We start from the raw sequence: 23,660 nt of genomic DNA on the forward strand, positions 1-23,660 counted from the left end.
GTGATCCCTCTATCCCCTGAACAGGCAGGTCTTCACACAACTCCCCTTCAGGAAAACCCACAGACTCCTCTGGGGGGAGATCAGAGACCTCTCCCTCCCCCTTCTGGGCTTCAGCTGCCCCCAGAGCTAAATCTGGGCCCACAGCACTCTCCCCAGCCAACCCAGGCTGACAGGCACCTCCTGCAGACAAGGAACTGGGAAGAAACCTTTCCCCCACATGCATACCTCCCTCCTCAGCAGCCAAACTGCCAGGCTCCACACACAGAGGTTGCTCACACCGAACCCCCTCCAGAATTTGATCTTTTCCCCCAACTAAACTTTCACTCTGGCCAGCCACTCCAGGCTGCACCAGAGGGACACTTTCCCGAAACAGGGCAGGGAGAGCCCAAAAATCTGACTCCAGCTTCTCCTCTGAGGCTCCAGGCAGACCTGTAGAGGCCTCAGTCACAGACACACAACTATCTCCCTCAGGCAAACACTCAGATAAACTTTTCCCTTGCTCCCAGGACAGACTAGTCACAGACAACTTCCCAGAGCTACCCTCACCCCCTTCACAAACCTCATACCTGTCCTGAGGCTGGATTGAGGTATCAGCCTTATTCCACGTATTAGCCATGACTGCAGGGTTCGGGGTGCCTGGGTGTACAGCCTGCATGCTTGGCCAAACCTTCCCCGACCGGCATAGGAATGGGGTAGTCATCATAGACTGCGAAAGTCCAAGTTCCAGACCAGCCCTTGTACTGAACTGGTAGCTTGGCCGTAGGCAGGTCGAAGGGGTCAGCCTTGAAGGGTTGAATGGTAACTAGAGTCTCTGGGTCAATGGCCTTGGGGTCCACCAGAGCGTGGTGAATCACTGACACCTGTGCCCCGGTGTCTCTCCATGCGACAACCGCCCGTCCCCCCACTCTCACAGTCTCCCTCCGCTCTGGGGGGATCAGTGAGGCATCTGGGCCTGAGGCTCCTTGTGGCAACCCCGGAGTGATGAGTTGTAGCCGGCTGGTGCTCTGGGGACAGTCGGCCTTTACATGCCTCGGTTCATTACATTTAAAGCATCGCCTCACAGCGGTATCATTGGAACGGGGGGGGCTCCCAGCAGATGGTATGGAGGAACGGGGAGAGATCTGGGGTCTTCCTGGGTATATATAGGGCCCATCCCTGCGAGGTGGGGATCGGGGGAATCCCCAGGTGTTGATGGGCCCCCTCAGACTGCTTTCCAGGCTGCTGTGGCCCCTCAGTTCCATCCATCTGGCCCCAAGCACTGCTGCCTCTCTGAGGCTTTTTGGTTTTCCGTCCAGGATGTACCCTCTAATCTCTCCTGGCACACCCTCGAGGAACTGTTCCATCTGCATCAGGAGAGAGATTTCGTCCCGAGTGTGGGCCTGCTCTCCAGAGAGCCACGTTTCCCAGTGTTTGAGGACACGACTGGCATGTTCGGGGAACGGTGTATTTGGGGTCCACTTGAAGGCCCTGAAGCGACACCGGGCCTGTTCCGGGATGAAGCCCATCCTGAGTCTGGCCTCCTGCTTAAACAGTTCATAATCATTTGCCATGTCACCTGGCAGGTCCGCGGCTACCCCCAGTAAGGGACCAGCGATTTGGGATCTTAGCTCTCTCATGTACTGATCAGGAGGAATGTTGTACCCCTGGCAGGCCCTCTCAAAGTTGAGGAAAAAGTCCTCAACATTCTCCCCTACTTGGTACATGGGGAGCTTTCTGGGGGGTTGAATGATGATGGAGGTGGGAGTGTTGGGTGGGGTACCTGAGGGTCCGGCTGCTTAGCTTTCCCCAACGCAACTTGGGCCTCTAGTTCTGCTCACCTCGTCCCTGCTGCGATCTCTGCCAGTTTCACCTCCTGTTGTATACGCTGTAGGAAAAACTCCAGCTCCTTGTCAGTTAGAGGCCTGCCGGTCCTTATGGCATAATCCCACACTGAAGGCGCAGGTGTGGGGGAGAGAGAGCGGATTCGGCTGCTCCTGCCTCCTCAAGATTACTTCCCCCAGGGCTCACAGAGGTATGCTCTTGGTTCCCCTCTCTGGGGGGTGAATCTTTCCCGGTACTTAACATCAGGCCTGGCTCTGAGGCTGTTTCTGCTTCAGGGAGTTGCTTAGGAAGGACTGGTTTCTCTAGGGTTACCTTGCCCAATCACAAGAGCATGTACTGGGCGCCTTCCCTGCCCTATTCTAGCCTAGCTATCCAGTTGTCACGAAAGCTATCAAAAAACAAACTGGTTGGGATGGTCTGTGTCTGGCTTGAGCTTAACCTTCTGTCTGCCCCTCTGAAGCAGCCCAGAAAACAAAAGAAAAAAGCAAGAGAAAAAAAAAACTGCAAAACTTGCACTCAAAGAAAAACCTGTGTCCTTTTAAAAATCCTGGGTTCTCAAAATAATCCCACCGCTATGCCACCATGTCATGGCTCCTTCCCCACTCTGGCGTGATAAATGCAGAAGTGGGGGCCAGCAAGTGTACCCCAAAGCCTTATCTACCAGGCTTTGGTATAAAACTTCCCCCAAAATCTTAAAAACCTAGATTTTGGGAATAAAACTTCCGCTGCCACCACCCAAATATTAATAACGAGATTAGGGGAAAGATCATTTGGGAAATCTCACCCCTATTATAAAAATCCTGACACACAAGTAACCAATGCCAGGTTAATAAAAAGAAAAGAGAAAACTTTTATTATTACAACAATATTCCTGTTGCAAGCATAAGGATCAGATGGAAAGGTAACAAAATATACTCATGGAGGAATTACACCATGGGCTAGAACTTAGTTAAAAAGAAAGACCAAACATCTCTTAAGCAGTGCCAGATCTCAGATCCCACACCCAACCCTTAAAACAATAAAGCCTAACGAAACTACCTAAACTTTACCCTACTTACAGAAAATGAAGAATGGTGTCTTGGAGAGAGAGAGACGTTTGTCCCTCTCTGTAGCTGCAGAGAACACACCCAGGCTATGTCTACACTGGCACGATTTTCCGGAAATGCTTTTAACGAAAAGTTTTCCGTTAAAACCATTTTTGGAAAAGCGCGTCTAGATTGGCAGGACGCTTTTCCGCAAAAGCACTTTTTGCGAAAAAGCGTCCGTGGCCAATCTAGACGCGCTTTTCCGCAAAAAAGCCCCGATCGCCATTTTCACCATCGGGGCTTTTTTGCAGAAAACAAATCTCAGCTGTCTACACTGGCCCTCTTGCGCAAAAGTTTTTCGGAAAAAGACTTTTGCCCAAACGGGAGCAGCATAGTATTTCCGCAAAAGCACTGACAATCTTACATGAGATCGTCAGTGCTTTTGCTGAAATTCAAGCGGCCAGTGTAGACAGCTGGCAAATTTTTCCGGAAAAGCAACTGCTTTTCCGGAAAAAGTGACCAGTCTAGACACAGCCCCAGAGAGGCAAAAGGGGAAAGGAAAAAACCCAAATTCCTTTGTCCCAGTTTGAAAGTCCCACCTACATTCCTACTGGTCACGCCACCTGGCTAGGTGTAGTTAACCCCTTAATCCCCAGGCTGCTGGCTAACCCTCATAATCATGTCAATCCCTCCCAGTCTGAACCTGTGGAGGGGGAAGAGCCAGAGACAGCAGAACATCGCGGAGGACCACGGGCTGTGTTTAGACTGTCAACAGAGAGGTGTAGTCTAGACACAGCTACGGTCATTGCCGGCCTGTTTAACATGGAGGGGACTTCCTGGCAGCTCCAGCCCTTTGTGTGGCAAGAATAGTTCATGTTAGCGCTTTTCAGGTGGCTGCGGTGCCTGGTGCCGGAATGTCCCTTGCTCCTGTAGCTTCGGGGGGTAGCCAAACAACAAATGGTCTGGCAGCACGTTCTAGACTAAGGAAACGTCGCTGGTACCATGAGCGTTGTGGGCACAGCCCACTGTATCAGGCGATAGGCTAAGCAGGAGAAACCTGATAGTGTGTTTCTGTATATCATGTCCTGCCCAAACCGCACTAATCTCGCCTCGCTGCGAGCCTTGCCAGGCCTCTGTGCTTGTTCTGTGCTCAGTCCTCAGGTGTGATTTGAAGGGAGGGGCCCCGGCATGATCCATCACACAGAGCCACACACCCTTCCTGGTGCGGCGCCGGCGGGGGGAGGGCGCTGCACCCGCTCAGCGAGTGCAGGTAGGACGAGGGGCTGGACGTAGGCTGCAGAGTGGTGGAGTCAGGTCCTGGGACAGCCCGACTGCTGGGGGCCGGCGGGGTTTGCGGGTAGCTGACACGGCCCCAGGCTGCTCAGGTACCTTGCTGGGATCCCTTGCTGCAGGACTAGGCCTTGGCGGCTGCACGACACCAGCAGGCGTGGCCCGGGGATCGCAGCGGTGCCTTATGCCAGTGCTATGGGGAAACTCAGGTGAGTCACAGCCAGGAGCGGGACGGGATCCCAAACACTCGACAGTCACCTGATTCACAGCAAAGGATCCCATGGGCGGGGGACGGGCAGCCCTCAGGGTCTGACGCGCTGCAGCAGCGCTTCACTGGCGCCTGTCCCAGCCCCGGCGCCCCCAGCAGAGTCCAGCACTGCGCCCTGCCGGGCACCAGAGGGGCAGCTGCCAGGCGGCCCAGCCCCTGCCCACGGGGGCAGCGTGGCTGTGGGAGGAGGGGAGGGAGCCGTTTGGCTGTCTTGACAGAGACGGGCGCGCAGGGCCCGGGGGATGCGGGTGGGGGAAACGGGATCCACCTTCCATCCCAGAGCTCGGCTCCTGGGAGCTGCCATCTCCTGGCCAAGCTGGCTCCCCGCGCCCTGGCTTCGGCAGCTCTTTCCAGGAGAGGCCTGGGCTTCTCCATCCCTCCCTGCCCGCGTGCCAGCCCCGACTCACTGAGGCTGGGAGAGTCTGGACCAAAGCTGCAGCTGATGAGTTTACAACGACTCTTGTGACTTTAGCCAGTTGATTGATTGGGGGAGGGGAGCAGACTCAGGACTTTCAAAGCTGCAGCTTGATCGGCTTGGACACCCTGAGCTGCCTTTCCCTGTCCCAGCCGCGCGGAGCAGGGCTCTTCTCATGGAGTAAAACTGCCCATCGGCCTCCTTTCTCGGCCCACCCCGGCCCTGCTTGTCCACGTGGAGCGCCTTGCGGCCGGGGGGCCTGGGGGCAGCAGGAGCCGGGGCCACTGTGCAGAGCTGCCAACTTTTGTGCTGGACACAAGCAGCCCCGATTTTCCCCCGCTCCAAAATGCAGGTGAATCCCTTTCGAAACGAGGCCAAAACCAAGCAAATCCCCGAAAACCCCCTAAGGTCTGTGACCGGATCCCCTGGGGGGCATTTTGTGGGCCTACTGCACCCCCTACTTTCCCCCTGGGCTTCCCTTTGTCCTCTTCCCTTTCACCCTATGTGCCACAGACCCCCAGTCCCTCCTCTTGGCCCCCTCATGCCCCCCCCCCAGGCCTCCTCTGCTGCTGGATGCCTGCTCATGTCCCAGAACCGCCCTGTGCAGCTCCAGCAGGCAGCCAGGGTCTTGTGCGGATTGAAACCTTGGAGTGCAAAGTCCACGGGTGCAGTTGCACATGTTGCTGCTGCTGCAGGGGACACGTACCTGGGGCTTCCCCTCTCCTGCCCCCATGGTGTCCATAGCCCGTGCCCTTCCCCTTATGCACAATCACAGGCTGGCTTGGGAGGCAATCATTTTTGATGGAGGAGTCACTCCAAGAATTTGGTAAGTGGTCAAGGGCCACTCTCTTCTATGTTAATGGAGTCGGTGCGGGGTCTGGGAGGGAGGTTGGGTATGGAAAGGAGTTGGGGCAAGAGATTGGGGTGCAGGAAGGGGCCTGGGGTCTGGGAGGGAGGCTGGGTGCAGAAGGGAGCTGGGGCAGGAGATTGGGGTGCAGGAAGGGGTGTGGTGTCTGGGGGGGAGGTTGGGTGCAGAAGGGAGCTGGGGCAGGAGATTGGGGTGCAGGAAGGGGTGTGGTGTCTGGGGGGGAGGTTGGGTGCCGAAGGGAGCTGGGGCAGGAGATTGGGGTGCAGGAAGGGGTGTGGTGTCTGGGGGGGAGGTTGGGTGCCGAAGGGAGCTGGGGCAGGAGATTGGGGTGCAGGAAGGGGTGTGGTGTCTGGGGGGGAGGTTGGGTGCAGAAGGGAGCTGGGGCAGGAGATTGGGGTGCAGGAAGGGGCATGGGGCCTAGGAGGGAGGTTGGATGAAGGAGGAGGTTGTGACCTGGGGCAGGGGATTGGGGGATGAGTGCAGGAGAGGATTCTGACCGGTGGGAGAGGTGTAGGAGGAGGTGCAAGTATTGTGCGGGGGTGGAGGCAGCACGTGGAGCCTCTCCCCACCTCATGGGGCGCGGGGAAGAAACACACACGGTCCCAAGCAGCCAGCTGCTTTGCGTGGCCTGAGAGTAGGAGTAGCCCAGGGTATGTCTACACTACCCCGCTAGTTCGAACTAGCGGGGTAATGTAGGCATACCGCACTTGCTAATGAAGCCCGGGATTTGAATTTCCCGGGCTTCATTAGCATAAGCGGGGAGCCGCCATTTTTAAATCCCCGCTGCTTCGAACCCCGTGGAGCGCGGCTACACGGGGCTCGAACTAGGTAGTTCGGACTAGGTTCCTATTCCGAACTACCGTTACTCCTCGTGAAGTGAGGTGTACCGGTAGTTCGGAATAGGCACCCTAGTCCGAACTACCTAGTTCGAGCCCCGTGTAGCCGCGCTGCACGGGGTTCGAAGCAGCGGGGATTTAAAAATGGCGGCTCCCCGCTTATGCTAATGAAGCCCGGGAAATTCAAATCCCGGGCTTCATTAGCAAGTGCGGTATGCATACATTACCCCGCTAGTTCGAACTAGCGGGGTAGTGTAGACATACCCCCAGAGTATTGTGACAGGCCAGACCGGCCTACGGGCCATATTTTGCACTCATCTGGGCTAGCTGGATTGGCTGAAACCAGGGATGGATGGGCTTCAGGAGCCAATCAAAACCAGGAGGCTAAAAACCACTGTAAAAGTCCTGAACTCCGAAGAAAAACTGGCTGAAGAACAAGCTGAATTTCCACCGATTTGGGGCTGAGCTGGCATCAACCGTAGACTCATAGATCACTAGAGCTAGAAGGGACCTTGAAAGTCACCAAGTCCAGTCCCCTGCCCTCTCGGCAGAACCCAGTACTGTCTAGATCAGGGCAGGCAAAATATGACCTGGGGCTGGATCCAGCCCTGCAAACCACCGGATCCGGCCCGCAGGCCACCCTGCTGGGACCCTCGGGCACACAGCTGCCGTGGTTCAAAGCTCAGTCCATGCGGCTCTCCGCTCTGCAGGCAGGGGGAGGCCTTGTGTGATCGCCCCAGCCCAATCCGCAGCTCCCATTGGCTGGAAACAACCAGCCAATAGGAGCTGAGAGACCCTTCCTCCTCCCGGAGCCGAGAGCCACGTGGAGGGAACAGCCCTCAATTTCAAGCAGTCTGGGGCTGCAATGTGACTCCGGAGGCCTCCCCTGTAGCATCTCCTTGTGTTTCCTCCCCACATCCCACATCCCCACTCAGCTCAGGGGCTCAGGGTTAGGTCACCGTCCTGCAGAGAACCTGGTTCAAAGCCCTCACTAGGTGAGCCGGCCTGGCCCGGAGATGCTCTTCCCTCTTTTCGTTCCCGTCTCTGCCTGGCAACCCTCATGCCTCGGACAGCGTCCCATGGCCGGAGGGTCCAAAGCCCTCGCCCCGACACCACCTGGGCAGCCGCACATTTGCCTCCACAATCCAACTGCCCCTCCCTGGGCCTTTTCCTTCACCAGGGAGGCTGGACGAGAACACGACTCGCACCTCAAACTCCTCCTTCTGGTGCCACGTCGCCTACAGTGACTCGCACAAGGTCGTTGGTGGCAGCGTCACTGGGGCCCACGTGGAGAGGCAGGAAGGGGGAGCGGCCCGAGGGCTCGACCAGCCTCGGCAGATGCCCTGTCACATCCTGAATTCGAGCTCCAGGCAAGCAGCCCACTTCTCGAGTTGCCTGGTCTGCTGGGGGACTGTCCCCGACCACCCCCCATCTCCTCCTCTTGGAGTGGAGGTGGTGGAACCCCCACCCTTAGGACAATGCATTCCAGGCTTCCATTCAATTGGGTCTCCTTCTGATCCCATCGCTCAGATAACTCCTCCAAAGCCTTCTCTTCCGTTGTACCAGTGCAGAGACTGAAAACGGTTTCTTGCCTCGATCTACACTGGGGGGACATGAGATCTCCTCTTTCTGCCCCCGCTCTGCACTGTCCTCGCTGATTCTTCAGCCTGCTGGGCCTGCAGCACCAAACATTGTCTTCTAGCTTCATTTTCTCTGATGCAATGTTGCGTAGATCCTTGGGCCTTTAGGTGCTCACTATCCATCGTGTCCTCTCGCAGAGGTTGTGTTTGAAATGATCACAACTGGAATGAAATGTTCTGATTTTATTGCAACAAAACATTTTGATCAATCTCCAAAGACAGTTTTGGGGGTTGGGGCTGACTTCTGCGCCGCTCCGCCGGGCCGCCATGTGGGAGCACGCGGCGCAAGTGGCTATTTGGGGCCTGCGCTCTCCGTGCTGCATGGGGAGTGTGGGGCCCAAATGGCCGCTTACGCCGCTTGCTCCTGCATGGTGGCTCAGCTGAGCGGCACAGAAGTCAGCCAGGCACCATGGCACGAGGCAAAGGGGGGGCGGGGCGGTGATGTGCAGCATGACAGCGACTTCAGGCCCCGCCTCCTGGCCATGAACGTCACCGCCTCGCCCCCCTTCACCTCCCGCCATGGTGCTTGGCTCACTTCTGCGCCACTCATCCGGGCCACCGTGGGAGAGCCCAAACGGCCACTTGCTCCGCTTGCTTCCCCATGACGGCCCGACTGAGCAGCGCAGAACTCAGCCGAGTACCACGGTGGGAGGCGAAGGGGGGCAGGGCAGTGACATGCGGTGTGGCAGCAGCTCCAGGCCCTGCCCCTGGCTGTGAACAGACCCTGGCCGGGGGGAAGGCAGGGGAACAGGAGGTGGAGGACAACTGGGAGGCTGCAGGATCAGTGCTGGGGTGAAGGGAAACGGTGCAGGGGGGTAGCTGGAGCTCATAGGCCACTGCTCAGCCAGGCTGCCACGTGGGAGAAAGTGGCGCAAACAGCCGTTTGGGCTCCGTGCTCCCCATGGAGGAGGAGGAGAAGAGAAACAGAGAGTGAGAGGCAGGAGGAGGAGGAGAAGAGAGAATGAGAGGCAGGAGGGGGAGGAGAAGAGAAAGAGAGACAGAGAGAGAGGCAGAAGATGGAGGAGAGCTGGGCGGGGAGTCAGTAGGAGGAGGGGAGAGAGAGAGAGAGAGAGAGAGAGATGGAGCGAGAGACCAGAGGCTCAGGAGAGAAGACCAAAATAGAAAGCGAATAGAACATGGAGGAGAGACCTGAAAATCCCGTTTTGTGTCGAGCTAATTGGCTAGTTTCAAATAGCCGTGAGCAAGGCGGGCCCTACCATGAGGCGAAGTGAGGCGACCGCCTCAGGTGCCAGACTGTGGGGTGGCGCCCCTAGATCCCAGAGTGTAGAAAATTGTGTCAGCGGCTGGTGCACAGGTAGGTAGCAGAGCAGCGCTATTAGAGGAGAACGGGAAGGAGGCAGAACTGAGACCTTTCAAAGTTTTGGCCCACGTGAGGGAACACGGGGGCGTCATTTGAGCTCCCCGCCTCAGGTGCCAAAATGCTGTGGGCCGGGCCTGGCTGTGAGAAACAGCTAAGCTACTTCATGGAAGCAGATAGCTGAACGGGGAGTAGCCCCCCCTTCTCCCCAAGCACAGGTTCGTGTCACGACCCCTCCTCCCAAAAGCAAAAGCCAGACGCTTGTGAGCAGAGGGATTCCACTGGCTTTTGTTTTGTGAGGGGTTGTGAGAAAGACCCAGAAGAAAAGCTAGGGACAGAAAAAGTCAAGGACCGAGCCAGAGCAGCGTGAACCCAAGAGAAGCCAAGAGAGAGCTTCTGGGCAGAGGGAAGAGGGCCTAGGCCTATGAGCAAAGAAACTGCCTGTGGCTGTTTGAGTCAAGGTTCAAGGTGTGCAGAGCGGATGCCTCCTGGCCAATCACAAAAACAAAAAAAAGATATGAACACTTTGCGGATACTTTTTGACTTACCCTGGTATATTGGAATCGAGTGATTTGAAATCGGAGGTGCAGGGCCCCCGCCTGCTGCTGGCCAGCTAGTGAGGTGCACTAAGAAATTCAAAACGCAGTGCAAAGCCCTTTGGCTAACGAGCTCTCCACCTCCTCATGGTCCATAGCGAGTCCTGGGTGGACGTAGAAGCGGAGAGACGCCTCCAGTGGCCAGAGAGATGCCTGTGCCCTGTGTGTGCTGAGCCTGTCCGTGCCTGGGCAGCGATCGCAGGCCTCCTGGCATCCGTCTGTTCCCAAGGAGCAGCACACGCCAGGCTCTCTCCTGCAGGTCGGGTGCTTCATTGTGTCGTGTGTAGTCCTGGATATGGAGACACCGCACGTGCTTAGCACCAGGGCAGCTTGGGCATCCTGCATCTGACTGCTCCCCCCTCTCCCAGGTCCCTCATGAACACGAAGTGGAAGGTGTTGCTCTGTGTCTGTGTGACCCTGCTGGTTTACCAGTACGGTTTCGACGCCCTCAGGTAAGATCCGCAGTGAAGTCTGGGCTGCCAACACCCACAACCCGTCCTCAGCCCTTCTCTGCAGGCTCGGGTTTCTGCACACGGGGCCAGTTAGTGGCCGTTGGATAGGTCCTCTTCATCATCTGATCTAATCTAATCTCTCTCTCCTGACACACACCCCCTCTGTCTGTCTATCTGTCCCCATCCTCCTCTATCTACCTAACCCCACACACCCCATCCATCTATATTTCTATCTATCCCCACATCCCCCCTCTGTCTGTCTGTCTGTCTATCTATCCATCCCCACCCCCCTCTATCTACCTAACCCCACACACCCCATCCATCTATATATCTATCTATCCCCACACACCCCCTCTGTCTGTCTGTCTATCTGTCCCCATCCCCCTCTATCTACCTAACCCCACACACCCCATCCATCTATATTTCTATCTATCCCCACATCCCCCCTCTGTCTGTCTGTCTATCTATCCATCCCCACCCCCTGTATCTACCTAACCCCACACACCCCATCCATCTATATATCTATCTATCTATCCCCACACACCCCCTCTGTCTGTCTGTCTATCCATCCCCACCCCCCTCTATCTACCTAACCCCACACACCCCATCCATCTATATATCTATCTATCCCCACACACCCTCTCTGTCTATCTATCTGTCCCCATCCCCCTCTACCTAACCCCACACACCCCATCCATCTATATATCTATCTATCCCCGCACCTCCCCTCTGTCTGTCTGTCTATCTATCTGTCCCCACCCCCCTCTATCTACCTAACCCCACACACCCCATCCATCTATATATCTATCTATCCCCACACACCCCCTCTGTCTGTCTGTCTATCTATCCATCCCCACCCCCATCTATCGACCTAACTCCACACACCCCATCCATCTATTTAATCTGTCTATCCCCACACACCTCCTTAATCCAATGTATCTATCTATCATCTGAGGGTTTGCACATGTTCCTGTCTGTCTGTAAGTCCATCCATGAGTCCGTTTGTTCAAGACCCCCTCCTAACTGGTAAGAGCTAGGCCCCCCACATTTGATATGCAGCTTCCTCTTACCCTAACTGAAAGCAAGGGCAGGGTTTGGCTGTGCCTGGAAGGGGATTGTTTCCCATAACACTGACAGGGAGGGGGCTGGTAGGAGAGACAGGAATACTGCAGTGACCACACCAGGAAGAGAGTGGCCAGCTGGGGCCAGGGTTTGCCATATTGCCGGCTATGGGCCCAGCTAAGTGGCCCCCCTCTCCCAAATCTGCTGGACCGGGAGAGGGGAAAGCCTTCCGGGCAGTGCAGCGCAGCCCCTCCCCCTCAGAGGAGCCACAGCCCACCCCCTCAGCACTGCCAGGGCTGCCCACTGTGGGTCCCCCACACACCATGGACCAGCCTGGGGACAAGCTGGTGGGCAGGGTGCCCATCACCCCGGGCTGGCCCTAGAGAGAAACGGCCCCTTCTACTCTCAACCTCCTGCCTGACTCCTGCATCCCCATCCTTGCCCTGAACCCCTCCTCAATCCCAGCCTTGACTCCTGCACCCCCCCCCACACACACACCACCAGCCCCCTCCCCTGAAGGCCCTGAGTAACACCGGGCAAGTCTGTTGGTTGTAATAATAAAATGGTGGTGGGAATCAGAGTGTAAGGAAAAGTGAGCAGTCTTGTCCCTGTATGAACCTCATCCTCTCCCCGAGGGGGGGGACGCATAGGAGGAGCAGCCATTGCCCAATGCCCCAGGCACAGAGCGTGGCTGGTGTGGGGCAGGGCCAGGGCTCTGTGGTGCAGGAAGAAACGCTCGTAAGTGCAGCGTTTGCAGAATTCCCCCAGCTCTCGTGGCCGTGGCGAGTAGAGCTGGCCAGGGGGGTAGGGGTACGTCCTGCGGGGGGGGGGGGATGGGAATAATGCCAGAGGACTGTAAAGTGACTGGCCCCTCTGTTCACTAAATTCCCTCTGCTAGTGGCACCCTGGGAGCAGAGGACGCTCTCTGGATACGCCTCAGCGGCACGTCCCGTGTCTTTGCAGGTTCGTGGAAGGTTTCATCCCCATGGGAGTCTGTCCGTGGCCGCGAGATGCTCACTTCCGTCACCCTGGCATGGACTCTCACAGCCCCCTCAACGTCTGGTAGGGAACCGCTCTCGCTTCCCCTCTGCCCCCCCATCTACACCGGAACACGGGCTCCCCAGCCCGGGTCAGGCCACTGGACCGTCTCAGCTACCGCCACCTTCTGCCCTCCCAGCTCAAACCCGTGTCCTCCGAGCCTGGCTCTCCCAGGGCCACTCGCCGGAGGAGTCAGGCCAAATCATTGGGCCCAGGGACTCGAGGTTCTTTTGGCTCCTGTTTTCCACTGGAATCCCTCCGAGGCTCTGGGCTTGGTGCAACCTGCCGATACCCTGCCTCAGCCTGATGCGGCAGAGTGAGAGAACCCCCCTGTGACATACATGGGAGTACAACCTGGAATGGCAGGGTGGCTGGGCCCCCTTAACGCTCCTCCCTCGGCTGTCTCACAATGCCAGGCTAGGAGCAGGCAGCAACCTCCTCTGGGTACTCCGATCACTCAGCCAGCGGCTTGCACAGACCCGCCCAGCTAAGTTGCTTGAGTGCTTCTAAGCCACCCATGAATTATACAGAGATAGACACCAGCAGCCCCCTCCCCCACCCCCCGCCTGGCACCCCAGGAAGTGCTGCCTCGCACTGCTCCAAACGTTCTCTTGCACAATGGCTGCTCACGAATTAGTGCACCACTTCGTCAATGGGTGGTGAGCATGCACCAGCTGGGTACGCTGAGCAGAGGCCCCAAGCAGCCTCACTGGCGAGGACACGTGAGTGTATTAGCTGCAGGATGGTGGCTTTGGAGCGAGGGAAGGTGCTAGGCACAGCACTTGGAGCTGGCTGCTTAAGAAATACACATAGGCTACGTCTAGACTGGCATGATTTTCCGCAAATGCTTTTAACGGAAAAGTTTTTCCGTTAAAAGCATTTGCAGAAAAGAGCGTCTAGATTGGCACGGACGCTTTTCCGCAAAAGCACTTTTTGCAGAAAAGCGTCCGTGCCAATCTAGACACGGTTTTGTGCAAAAAAGCCCCGATCGCCATTTTAACCATCGGGGCTTTTTTGCGCAAAACAAATCTGAGCTGTCTACACTGGCCCTTTTGCACGAAAGGACTTTTGCCCGAACGGGAGGGCTGCATCTAGACTGGCAAGTTTTTCTGCAAAAGCAGCTGCTTTTGCAGAAAAACTTGCCAGCTGTCTACACTGGCCGCTTGAATTTCTGCAAGAGCACTGACTTCCTACTGTCTGAAATTAGTGCTTCTTGCGGAAATACTATGCTGCTCCCGTTTGGGCAAAAGCCCTCTTGTGCAAATGCTTTTGCGCAACAGGGCCAGTGTAGACAACGCAGTATTGTTTTGCGCAAAAAAGCCCCGATTGTGAAAATGGTGATCGGGTCTTTCTTGCACAAAACCGCGTCTAGATTGGCACGGATGCTTTTCTGCAAAAAGTGCTTTTGCGGAAAAGCGTCCTGCCAATCTAGACACTCTTTTCTGCAAATGCTTTTAACGGAAAACTTTTCCATTAAAAGCATTTGCGGAAAATCATGCCAGTCTAGACGTAGCTGAGCAGCACAGTATTTCCGCAAGAAGCGCTGATTTCTTACATGAGATCGTCGGTGTTCTTGCGGAAATTCAAGCGGCCAGTGTAGACAGCTGGCAAGTTTTTCCGCAAAAGCAAATGATTTTGCGGAACAACTCGCCAGTCTAGACACAGCCAAACAGTCGCAGTTTAAATTCCAAACAGCAGAACAAGCAAGATTGGAATCAAACCGCTGAACTCACCCCCCGGGATGTTGGAGGTGGGTCCCAGCTCTTAACACGGGCGGAATTACTTGTTCAGCCTGGGATCAATCTCCCCAGGCTAAAGTTTTTTCTTTCAAACCATCTTGTTGCCTTCCGAGTGGGTGGGGGAGGAAGATCTGTGGCTGCCTCCATCCTGCACCTGCTCTGAGGAGTCTGGGAAGGCCACGTGACGCTGCCTGGCAGGGCAGTCATGCCTCTGTTGCCACAGAAAGGCAGGCCGGGGGCCTTTCCCACTGGCCCCCTGGTGCAGTAACAGACAGACAGACAGACAATACTTCCTACCCTCACATACAAGGAGAGCGAGAAGGTAGCAATGTTCCAGCTATCGAGACTTTTCCAGTGGTGCATCACACAGAGTACTTTGTACCACACCGACCCTAAGCATGCCACAGAAGTGAATGAAGGAGGTGGGGGTGGGGGGAGCTGGCTTTCCAGGGTGCTGGTTTGAGGTACAGCTTGTCATGCCCCATAATGCACCTGTCGGAGGGTTTAGCCCTGTAGACCACTGGCTTAGCATTCCTCCCTGCCTTTCTTTACTTCAGCTTCTGTCTTGGGCAAAATCCTCAGTGGAACCGAGCCGCTGCAGCCTTGCTGAGAAGCTGGCTGTATATATACAGGAGCCCCCCGCTTTGTGATGGCCTGATTTATGACCCCCCACACTTACAACTTTTCTGTACGTGTGGAAGGGGCCAAAATCCCCCGACTTACGTCCTGGCCCTGCATTTATGATGGTGACTTGAGTTACGACACCTCTAACTTGCGATGCAATCTCCGGAACCGACCACGTTGCAAGTTGGGGGCAGCCTGTAGTTGGGTTCACTTCTCTTGTCTGCCATGCTGGCATTTCTGTGCCCTGAACATAAGAACGGCCACACTGGTCCATCCAGCCCAGTATCCTGTCTGCCGACAGTGGCCAATGCCAGGTGCTCCAGAGGGAGTGAACCGAACAGGCAATGATCAAGCGATCTCTCTCCTGCCATCCATCTTCACCCTCTGACAAACAGAGGCTGGGGACACCATTCCTTACCCATCCTGGCTGATAGCCATTGATGGACCTAACCTCCATGAATTTATCTAGTTCTCTTTTAAACCCTGTTATAGTCCTAGCCTTCACAGCCTCCTCTGGCAAGGAGTTCCACAGGTTGACTATGTGCTGTGTGAAGAAGAATTTCCTTTTGTTTGTTTTAAATAAAAGGTCTTTCTTTGCCCCATCTCTGGCTCTGCGAGAACGCAAAGGATTAAATAACTCGCTGTCCCCTGCCCACCACTGAGGCCCTGGGCGGGGGAAGAAGTGTGATTTCAAAGTCCACTTCAGTGGATCTGGGTCAAATTTTTAATGCAAACTGTTTTCAGCAAAAAAATCCAGATTTGGCAACCTCCCAAAGTTACCCAAACTCATGTCAGTTTCCCCAACTTGCTCCAGTTAAAAAAAAAAAAAAAAAAAAAAAAAAGGCAGCATAGCGCTAACGCCATGAAAAGATCAGCGTTTTGATTTTTCCATTCAAAATTCCTCTTCTTTAGAAAACATCCTTTGATTTCGTTTACAAAGCTCGCCAAGCCATGGAGCGGGGGCCTAAGTCCAAGCCAGATGGCTCCATTTGAACCCAAATCATTTTTGACTTCTGGCGTCCCCAAAAATTCATGTTAACTTCAACCCAAAACAAAATTCTCTCCTGGCTTTTGAGCCTGACCCGTAACCCAAGACATCCATTGCTCAGCCCACTGCGTGACCCAGGAGAACCAGGCCTTGTCCCAAGAGCCTCGTGGGCCCGGCTTGGAGATTCCCACTGCTTTTCGGCAAGTCGGCTCTCCGCAGAGCTGTCTCACCGGCTTTCTTCTCTGCTGCAGGTCGAGGCAGGACGTGCTCACCTGCACCCCCTGGGGGAGCCCCATTGTCTGGGAGGGGACGTTTGATCCTGAGATCTTGCAGCAGGAGTACGGGCGCTGGAATCTCACGATTGGCCTGACGGTGTTTGCTGTGGGCAGGTGAGGGCCTGTTGGCCGGGGTTCCCAGCTGTAGACCCTCCCACCCCAGTGTGACCAGCAGTGAACCCGTCACTGGGAGCTGAGCCAGGGCTGCTGGGGGGTGGTGGGACTCGGTTCAGTTCCCAGAGGACCCGGGGGAGGGAGCCCCGTCTTGGCATTAGGTGCGGGCCCCCAGCCCTGGGAGGGCAGGTGAGAACATAAGAACATAAGAACGGCCGTACTGGGTCAGACCAAAGGTCCATCTAGCCCAGTAGCCTGTCTGCTGACAGCGGCCAGCACCAGGGGTGTGTCTAAACTACATGCCTCCGTCGACGGAGGCATGTAGATTAGCCAGATCGGCAGAGGGAAATGAAGCCGCGATTAAAATAATCGCGGCTTCATTTAAATTTAAATGGCTGCCCCGCTCTGCCGATCAGCTGTTTGTCGGCAGATCGGGGCAGTCTGGACGCGACGCGCCGACAAAGAAGCCTTTCTTGATCGGCACAGGTATGCCTCGTGAAACCAGGTTTACCTGTGCCGATCAAGAAAGGCTTCTTTGTCGGCGCGTCGCGTCCAGACTGTCCCGATCTGCCGACAAACAGCTGATCGGCAGAGCGGGGCAGCCATTTAAATTTAAATGAAGTGGCGATTATTTTAATCGCGGCTTCATTTCCCTCTGCCGATCTGGCTAATCTACATGCCTCCGTCGACGGAGGCATGTAGTTTAGACGTACCCCAGGTGCCCCAGAGGGGGTGGACCGAAGACAATGATCAAGCGATTTGTCTCCTGCCATCCTTCTCCAGCCTCTGACAAACAGAGGCCAGGGACACCATTTCTATCCCCTGGCTAATAGCCTTTTATGGACCTAACCTCCATGAAATTATCTAGCTTCTCTTTAAACTCTGTTATAGTCCTACCCTTCACAGCCTCCTCTGGCAAGGAGTTCCACAGGTTGACTACATGCTGTGTGAAGAAGAACTTTCTTTTATTACTTTTAAACCTGCTACCCATTAACTTCATTTGGTGTCCTCTAGTTCTTCTATTATGGGAACTAATAAATAACTTTTCTTTATTCACCCTCTCCACACCACTCATGATTTTATAGACCTCTATCATATCCCTCCTTAGTCTCCTCTTTTCTAAACTGAAAAGCCTCAGTCGTTTTAACCTTTTCATATGGGACCTGTTCCAAACCCCTAATCATTTTAGTTGCCCTTTTCTGAACCCTTTCTAAGGCCAAAATATCTTTTTTGAGGTGAGGAGACCACATCTGTAAACAGTATTCAAGATGTGGGCGTACCATAGTTTTATACAGGGGCAGTAAGTTATTCTGTGTCTTATTTGCCATCCCTTTCTTAATAATTCCTAACATCCTATTTGCCTTTTTGACCGCCGCTGCACTCTGTGTGGAAGTTTTCAGAGAACTATCCACGATAACTCCAAGATCTCTTTCCTGATTTGTCGTAGCCTAATTAGCCCCCATCATACCGTACATATAGTTGGGGTTATTTTTTCCAACGTGAATTACTTTACACTTATCCACATTAAATTTCATTTGTCATTTTGTTGCCCAATCACTCAGTTTGGTGAGATCTTTCTGAAGTTCTTCACAGTCTGCTTCTGTCTTGACTATCTTAAACAGTTTGGTATCATCCGCAAACTTTACCACCTCACTGCTTACCTCTTTCTCCAGATCATTTATGAATAAGTTGAACAGGACTGGTCCCAGGACTAACCCTTGGGGAACACCACTAGTTACCCTTCTCCATTCTGAAAATTTACCATTTATTCCTACATTTTGTTTCCTGTTTTTTAACCAGTTCTCAATCCATGAAAGGACCTTCCCTCTTATCCCATGACAATGTAATTTACACAAGAGCCTTTGGTGAGGGACCTTATCAAAGGCTTTCTGGAAATCTAAGTATACTATATCTACTGGATCCCCCTTGTCTGCATGTTTGTTAACCCCTTCAAAGAACTCTAATAGATTAGTAAGGCATGATTTCCCTTTACAGAAACCATGTTGACTTTTGTCCAACAAATTATGTTCTTCTACGTGTGTGACAATTTTATTCTTTACTATTGTTTTGACTAATTTGCCTGGTACTGAAGTTAGACTTACCGGGATCGCCTCTAGAGCCCTTTTAAAATATTCGTGTCACGTTAGCTATCTTCCAGTCATTAGGTACGGAAGCCGATTTAAAGGATAGGTTACAAACCACAGATAATAGCTCAGCAATTCCCATTTGAGTTCTTTTAGAACCCTTGGATGAATGCCATCTGGTCCTGGTGATTTGTTAACATTACGTTTTTCTTTTTGTTCCAAAACCTCCTCTAATGACACTTCAATCCAGGACAGCTCCTCAGGTTCATTATCCACAAAGGATGGTGCAGATTTGGGAATCTCCCTAACATCCTCAGCGTGAAGACTGAAGCAAAGAAATCATTTAGTTTCTCTGCAATGGCTTTATCGTCCTTGATTGCTCCTTTTGTATCTCGATCATCTAGGGGACCCACAGGTTTTTTAGCAAGCTTCCTGCTTCTAATGTACTTTAAAAACATTTCGCTATTTCTTTTTGAGTTTTTGGCTAGCTGTTCCTCAAAATCTTTTTTTGCTCTTCTTATTACATTTGTACACTTGATTTGACAGTGTTTATGTTCCTTTCTCTTTATCTCACTAGGATTGGACTTCCACTTCTTGAAAGATGCCTTTTTGTCCCTCACTGCTTCTTTTACATGGTGGTTAAGCCACGGTGACTCTTTTTTAGGTCTCTTGCTATGTTTTTTAATTTGGGGTATACAGTTAAGTTGGGCCTATATTATGGTGTCTTAAAAAAGTTTCCATGCAGCTTGCAGGGATTTGGCTCTAGTCACTGTGCCTTTTAATTCCTGTTTAACTATCCTCCTCATTTTTGTGTAATTCCCCTTTTTGAGTGCTGGACTGCTTAAGTGTTCTTCCCACCACTGGAACGTTAAATGTTATTATATTATGGTCACTATTCCCAAGTGGTCCTGTAACGGTTATCTCCTGGACCTGATCCTGCACTCCACTCAGGACTAAATCGAGAATTGCTTCTCCCCTTGTGGGTTCCTGTACCAGCTGCTCCAAGAAGCAGTCATTTAAGCCATTGAGAAATTTTCTCTCTGCTTCTCTTCCTGAGGTGACATGTATCCAGTCAATATGGGGATAATTAAAATCCCCCATTATTACAGAGTTCTTTATTTTGGTAGCCTCTCTAATCTCTCTCAGCATTTCAATGTCAGTATCGCTGTCCTGGTCAGGTGGTCGGTAATATAACCCTACTGCTAATTTCTTATTATTGGAGCATGGAATTACTATCCATAGCGATTCTATTGAACATGTTGATTCATTTAATATTTTTATTTCATTTGATTCTACATTATCTTTCACATACAGTGCCACTCCGCCACCCACCCGGCCTGCTCTATCCTTCCGATATATTTTATAGCCCGGTATGATTGTCTCCCACAGATTTTCCTCATTCCACCAGGTTTCAGTGATGCCTATTATGTCAATCTCCTCCTTTAATACGAGGTACTCCAGTTCACCCATCTTATTAGTCAGACTCCTAGCATTTGTGTAGAAGCACTTTAAAAATTTGCCACTGGTTATTTGTCTGCCCTTCCCTGATGCATTGGATTCCTTTATATGCGGTTGTTTGTCTGCTCTGGCCCATGGTTTGCCCTCTCCCCTCCTCTCTTTCTGACTACAGCTTAGAGAATCTCTATCAATGGATTCTCCTCTAAGAGAAGTCTCCATCCGATTTATGTGCTTCTCCGCACCAATCGGCTTTCCCGCATCTCTTAGTTTAAAAACTGCTCTACGGCCTTTTTAATGTTTAGTGCCAGCAGTCTGGTTCCACCCTGGTTTAGGTGGAGCCCATCCTTCCTGTATAGGCTCCCCCTCTCCCAAAAGTGTCATCAGTTCCTAAGAAATCTTAAACCCCTCTTCCTTACACCATCATCTCATCCACGCATTGAGACTCTGAAGCTCCGCCTGCCTACCTGGCCCTGTGTGTGGAATTGAAAGCATTTCCGAGAACGCCACCATAGAGGTCCTGGATTTCAGTCTCTTTCCTAGCAGTCTAAATTTGGCCTCCAGGACATCTCTCCTACCCTTCCCTACATCATTGGTACCTACATGTACCACGACCACTGGCTCCTCCCCAGCACTACACATAAGTCTATCTAGATGCCTCGAGAGATCCCCAACCTTCGCACCAGGCAGGCAAGTGACCATACGGTTCTCCCGGTCATCACAAACCCAACTATCTATGTTTCTAATCAAATCACCCACTACTAACACCTGCCTCTTCTTAACAACTGGCGTTCCCTCCCCCTCAGAGGTATCCTCAGTGCGAGAGGACACCGCAACATCCTCTGGGAGGAGGGCCCCAACTACGGGATGGTTTCCCTCTGCTCCCATTGAATGCTCTGTTCCCTTGAGACTTTCATCCTCTTTAAGAGCACTGGGGCTCTCAGACTGGAGGTGGGACAGTACTACAGTGTCCCGGAAAGTCTCATCAACATAGCTCTCTGCCTCCCTTAGCTCCTCCAGTTCAGCCACCCTGGCCTCCAAAGCCCGAACTCGGTCTCTCAGGGTCAGGAGCTCCTTGCAACGGGTGCACACACACGCCACCCGCCCACAGGGCAGGTAATCATACATGTGACACTCGACGCAATAAACAGAACAGCCCCCACTCTGCTGCTGGGCTTCTGTCTCCATTTTTCTTATGAATATGTTTAATTATAAACTGGGCTTCTTATTAAATGTCTGGAAAATAGATGATTATAAAAGTGCTGTTTAAAGAAGGTCAGAAGAAACTAGCGCCCTCTAAAACTCCCTCTCAAAACTCCCTGGTCGCTGCTCCTGGTCACAAGCAAGGAGGAGGAAATCTTGCACAAGCCCCTCCCCGTTTATGCACACATACTTGTGCCCCGGAATAGTGGCCAGGCCTGGTGCCACTGGTGGGCAAGGCAGAACTGGCTTGGAGCAGAGGCCTGCTGAGTCAAGGCCCCATCACAGGGCACTAAACAGGCACCAGTGATGTGAAGAGCTCACCTGGGCCTATGCTGATTAGAAGCCTCTCTCCCAGGGGGTGGCTCTCCCCCTCTCCAAGAGCCACTGAGGCTTAATAATGACCCACCCTTGCCCCTCCCAAGATACAGATCCGCCCTGCAGCCCAAGGGCACCAAGTGAGGCCAGAGAAGGGATGGGATTTCCTGGGAGCCCACAACGAATCTGGCAGAGCCAGGCGGGAACCCAGGGGACCCGACTCCTTTCCCATTCCTGAGCCCCAGAACCATCCTTCTTCCCTGGGCAGTCCCCCTAAGCTGCTGCCACCTTTTGTGCAGGTACCTGGAGAAATACCTGGAGCAGTTTCTGGAGACGGCCGAGGAGCACTTCATGGTGGGCTGGCGGGTGATCTACTACGTCTTCACAGACAGGCCAGGGGGAGTGCCCCGGCTCGGCCTGGCCCCGGGGCGGCAGCTGCAGACCCGGATGGTGGAGAACCAGAAGCGCTGGCAGGACATCTCCATGATGAGGATGCACTGGCTCAGCCAGGCCCTGGACACCGCCATCTGCAGGGAGGTCCAATATGTCTTCTGCATGGACGTCGACCAGTTCTTCATCGGCGCCTTCGGGCCAGAAGCGCTGGCAGAGTCTGTTGCTCTGCTCCATTCCTATTTCTACCGGTGGACCCGCTCCTACGTCCCCTACGACCGGAACCCCCGATCGGCCGCCTTCCTCGGCCCCAGCGAGGGGGACTTCTACTACCACGCGGCCGTGTTTGGGGGGCTGTGCCCCCGGGTGAAGAACCTGACGGAAAGCTGCTTCCAGGCGGTTCTGCAGGACAAAAGGCAGGGCGTGGAGGCCCGCTGGCAGGAGGAGAGCCACCTCAATAAGTACTTCTGGCAGCACAAGCCAGCCAAGATCTTGTCTCCGGAGTACTGCTGGGACCAGGCCATCCGGCGGCGGGGGGACATCCGCGTCGCCAGGCTGGTGTGGGCTGAAAAGCAGTACCGCAGGCTGCGCCAGGCAGCTCGGTGACACCACCCGCACGGACCCTCAGCAGGCACTGGCTGGAACTGGGCACGGGGACGCAGGGAACAGTGTAGCAACTAGCGTGTCGCTCCTTTCAGAGCATTCGCCTGCCGAGCGCACTGCCCACACACGGGGCTCCTGCCCCTTCATGCCCTCCACAAGTCTCCTAGAATCCTACAGCTGGAAGAGACCTCAGGAGTCGAGTCCAGCCCCCTGCCCAAGGCAGGACCAATCCCAACTCAATCAACCCAGCCAGGGCTTTGTCAAGCTGAGACTTAAAAATCTCTAGGGATGGAGATTCCACCCCCTCTCCAGGGAACCCAGCCCAGTGCTTCCCACCTGCCTAGGGAAATAGTTTTTCCTAATATCCAACCTAGACCTCCCCCACTGCAACTTGAGACCATTGCTCCTTGTTCTGCATCCATCACTACTGAGAACAGCCTCTCTCCATCCTCTCTGGAACCTCCCTTCAGGGAATTGAAGGCGGCTCTCAAATCCCCCCTCACTCTTCTCTTCTGCAGACTAAACAGACCCAAATCCCTCAGCCTCTCCTCGTAGGTCATGTGCTCCAGCCCCCTAATCATTTTGGTCACCCCCCTCTGGGCCCTCTCCAATGTGTCCACATCCTTTTTGTAGTGGGGGGGAAGGAGGGTTCAGAACTGGAAGCAATACACTAGAGCCAAATAAAGGGGAATAATCACTTCTCTGGATCTGTTGGCAATGCTCCTCCTAATACGCCATTAGCCTTCTTGGCTACAAGGCCGCCCTGTTGACTTATCCAACTTCTCATCCACTGTAATCCCCAGGTCCTTTTCTGCCAAATTGCTGCTTAGCCAGTCAATCCCCAGCCTGTACCAATGCTTGGGATTCTTCCGTCCCAAGGGCAGGACTCTGCACTTGCCCTTGTTGAATCTCATCAGATTTCTTTTGGCCCAATCCTCTTATCTGTCCAAGTCACTCTGGACCCTTTCCCTGCCCTCCAGTGTATCTACCTCTCCCCCTAGCTTAGGGTCATCTGCGAACTTGCTGAGGGTGCAATCCATCCCCTCCTCCAGTGTCTTCTGCTGCCCTTCTGGGCCAGAGCCTCCCTACTCTCTCCCCACCAGGCCAGATGTGCTACATGTTCCCTCTTCCCCATGCTGGGGGCTTGGTGTGCTGCCCCCTTTGGCCCCATCTCCTGCCTACAACTGGCTGCTTCTTCCCCTCTGTGTGGGAGATGTGGCACAGCTGGGAGGGGGAACAGA

At 53.8% G+C, this 23,660-nt stretch overlaps 1 protein-coding gene across 2 annotated transcripts; it reads left to right on the top strand.

Annotated features, from left to right (window-relative positions):
• The first annotated feature begins 3,965 nt into the window (after positions 1 to 3,965).
• On the top strand, positions 3,966 to 22,544 carry A3GALT2 (alpha 1,3-galactosyltransferase 2). 2 transcript variants are annotated; one of them, XM_089773207.1, is made up of 5 exons: positions 3,966 to 4,345; positions 10,446 to 10,529; positions 12,555 to 12,653; positions 16,232 to 16,369; positions 21,726 to 22,544. In XM_089773207.1, exons 1-5 carry the CDS (start codon positions 4,332 to 4,334, stop codon positions 22,420 to 22,422), a joined length of 1,032 nt encoding a protein of 343 aa, XP_089629333.1. In that variant the 5' UTR covers positions 3,966 to 4,331; the 3' UTR covers positions 22,423 to 22,544. The 2 variants fall into 2 exon arrangements, with proteins under 2 accessions (XP_089629333.1, XP_089629332.1); XM_089773206.1 differs by lacking the exon at positions 3,966 to 4,345 and adding an exon at positions 4,357 to 5,645.
• Positions 22,545 to 23,660: the final 1,116 nt, after the last annotated feature.

The sequence above is a fragment of the Pelodiscus sinensis genome, chromosome 24, assembly GCF_052426305.1.
Source record: "Pelodiscus sinensis isolate ZL-2025 chromosome 24, ASM5242630v1, whole genome shotgun sequence".
NCBI lineage: Eukaryota > Metazoa > Chordata > Testudines > Trionychidae > Pelodiscus > Pelodiscus sinensis.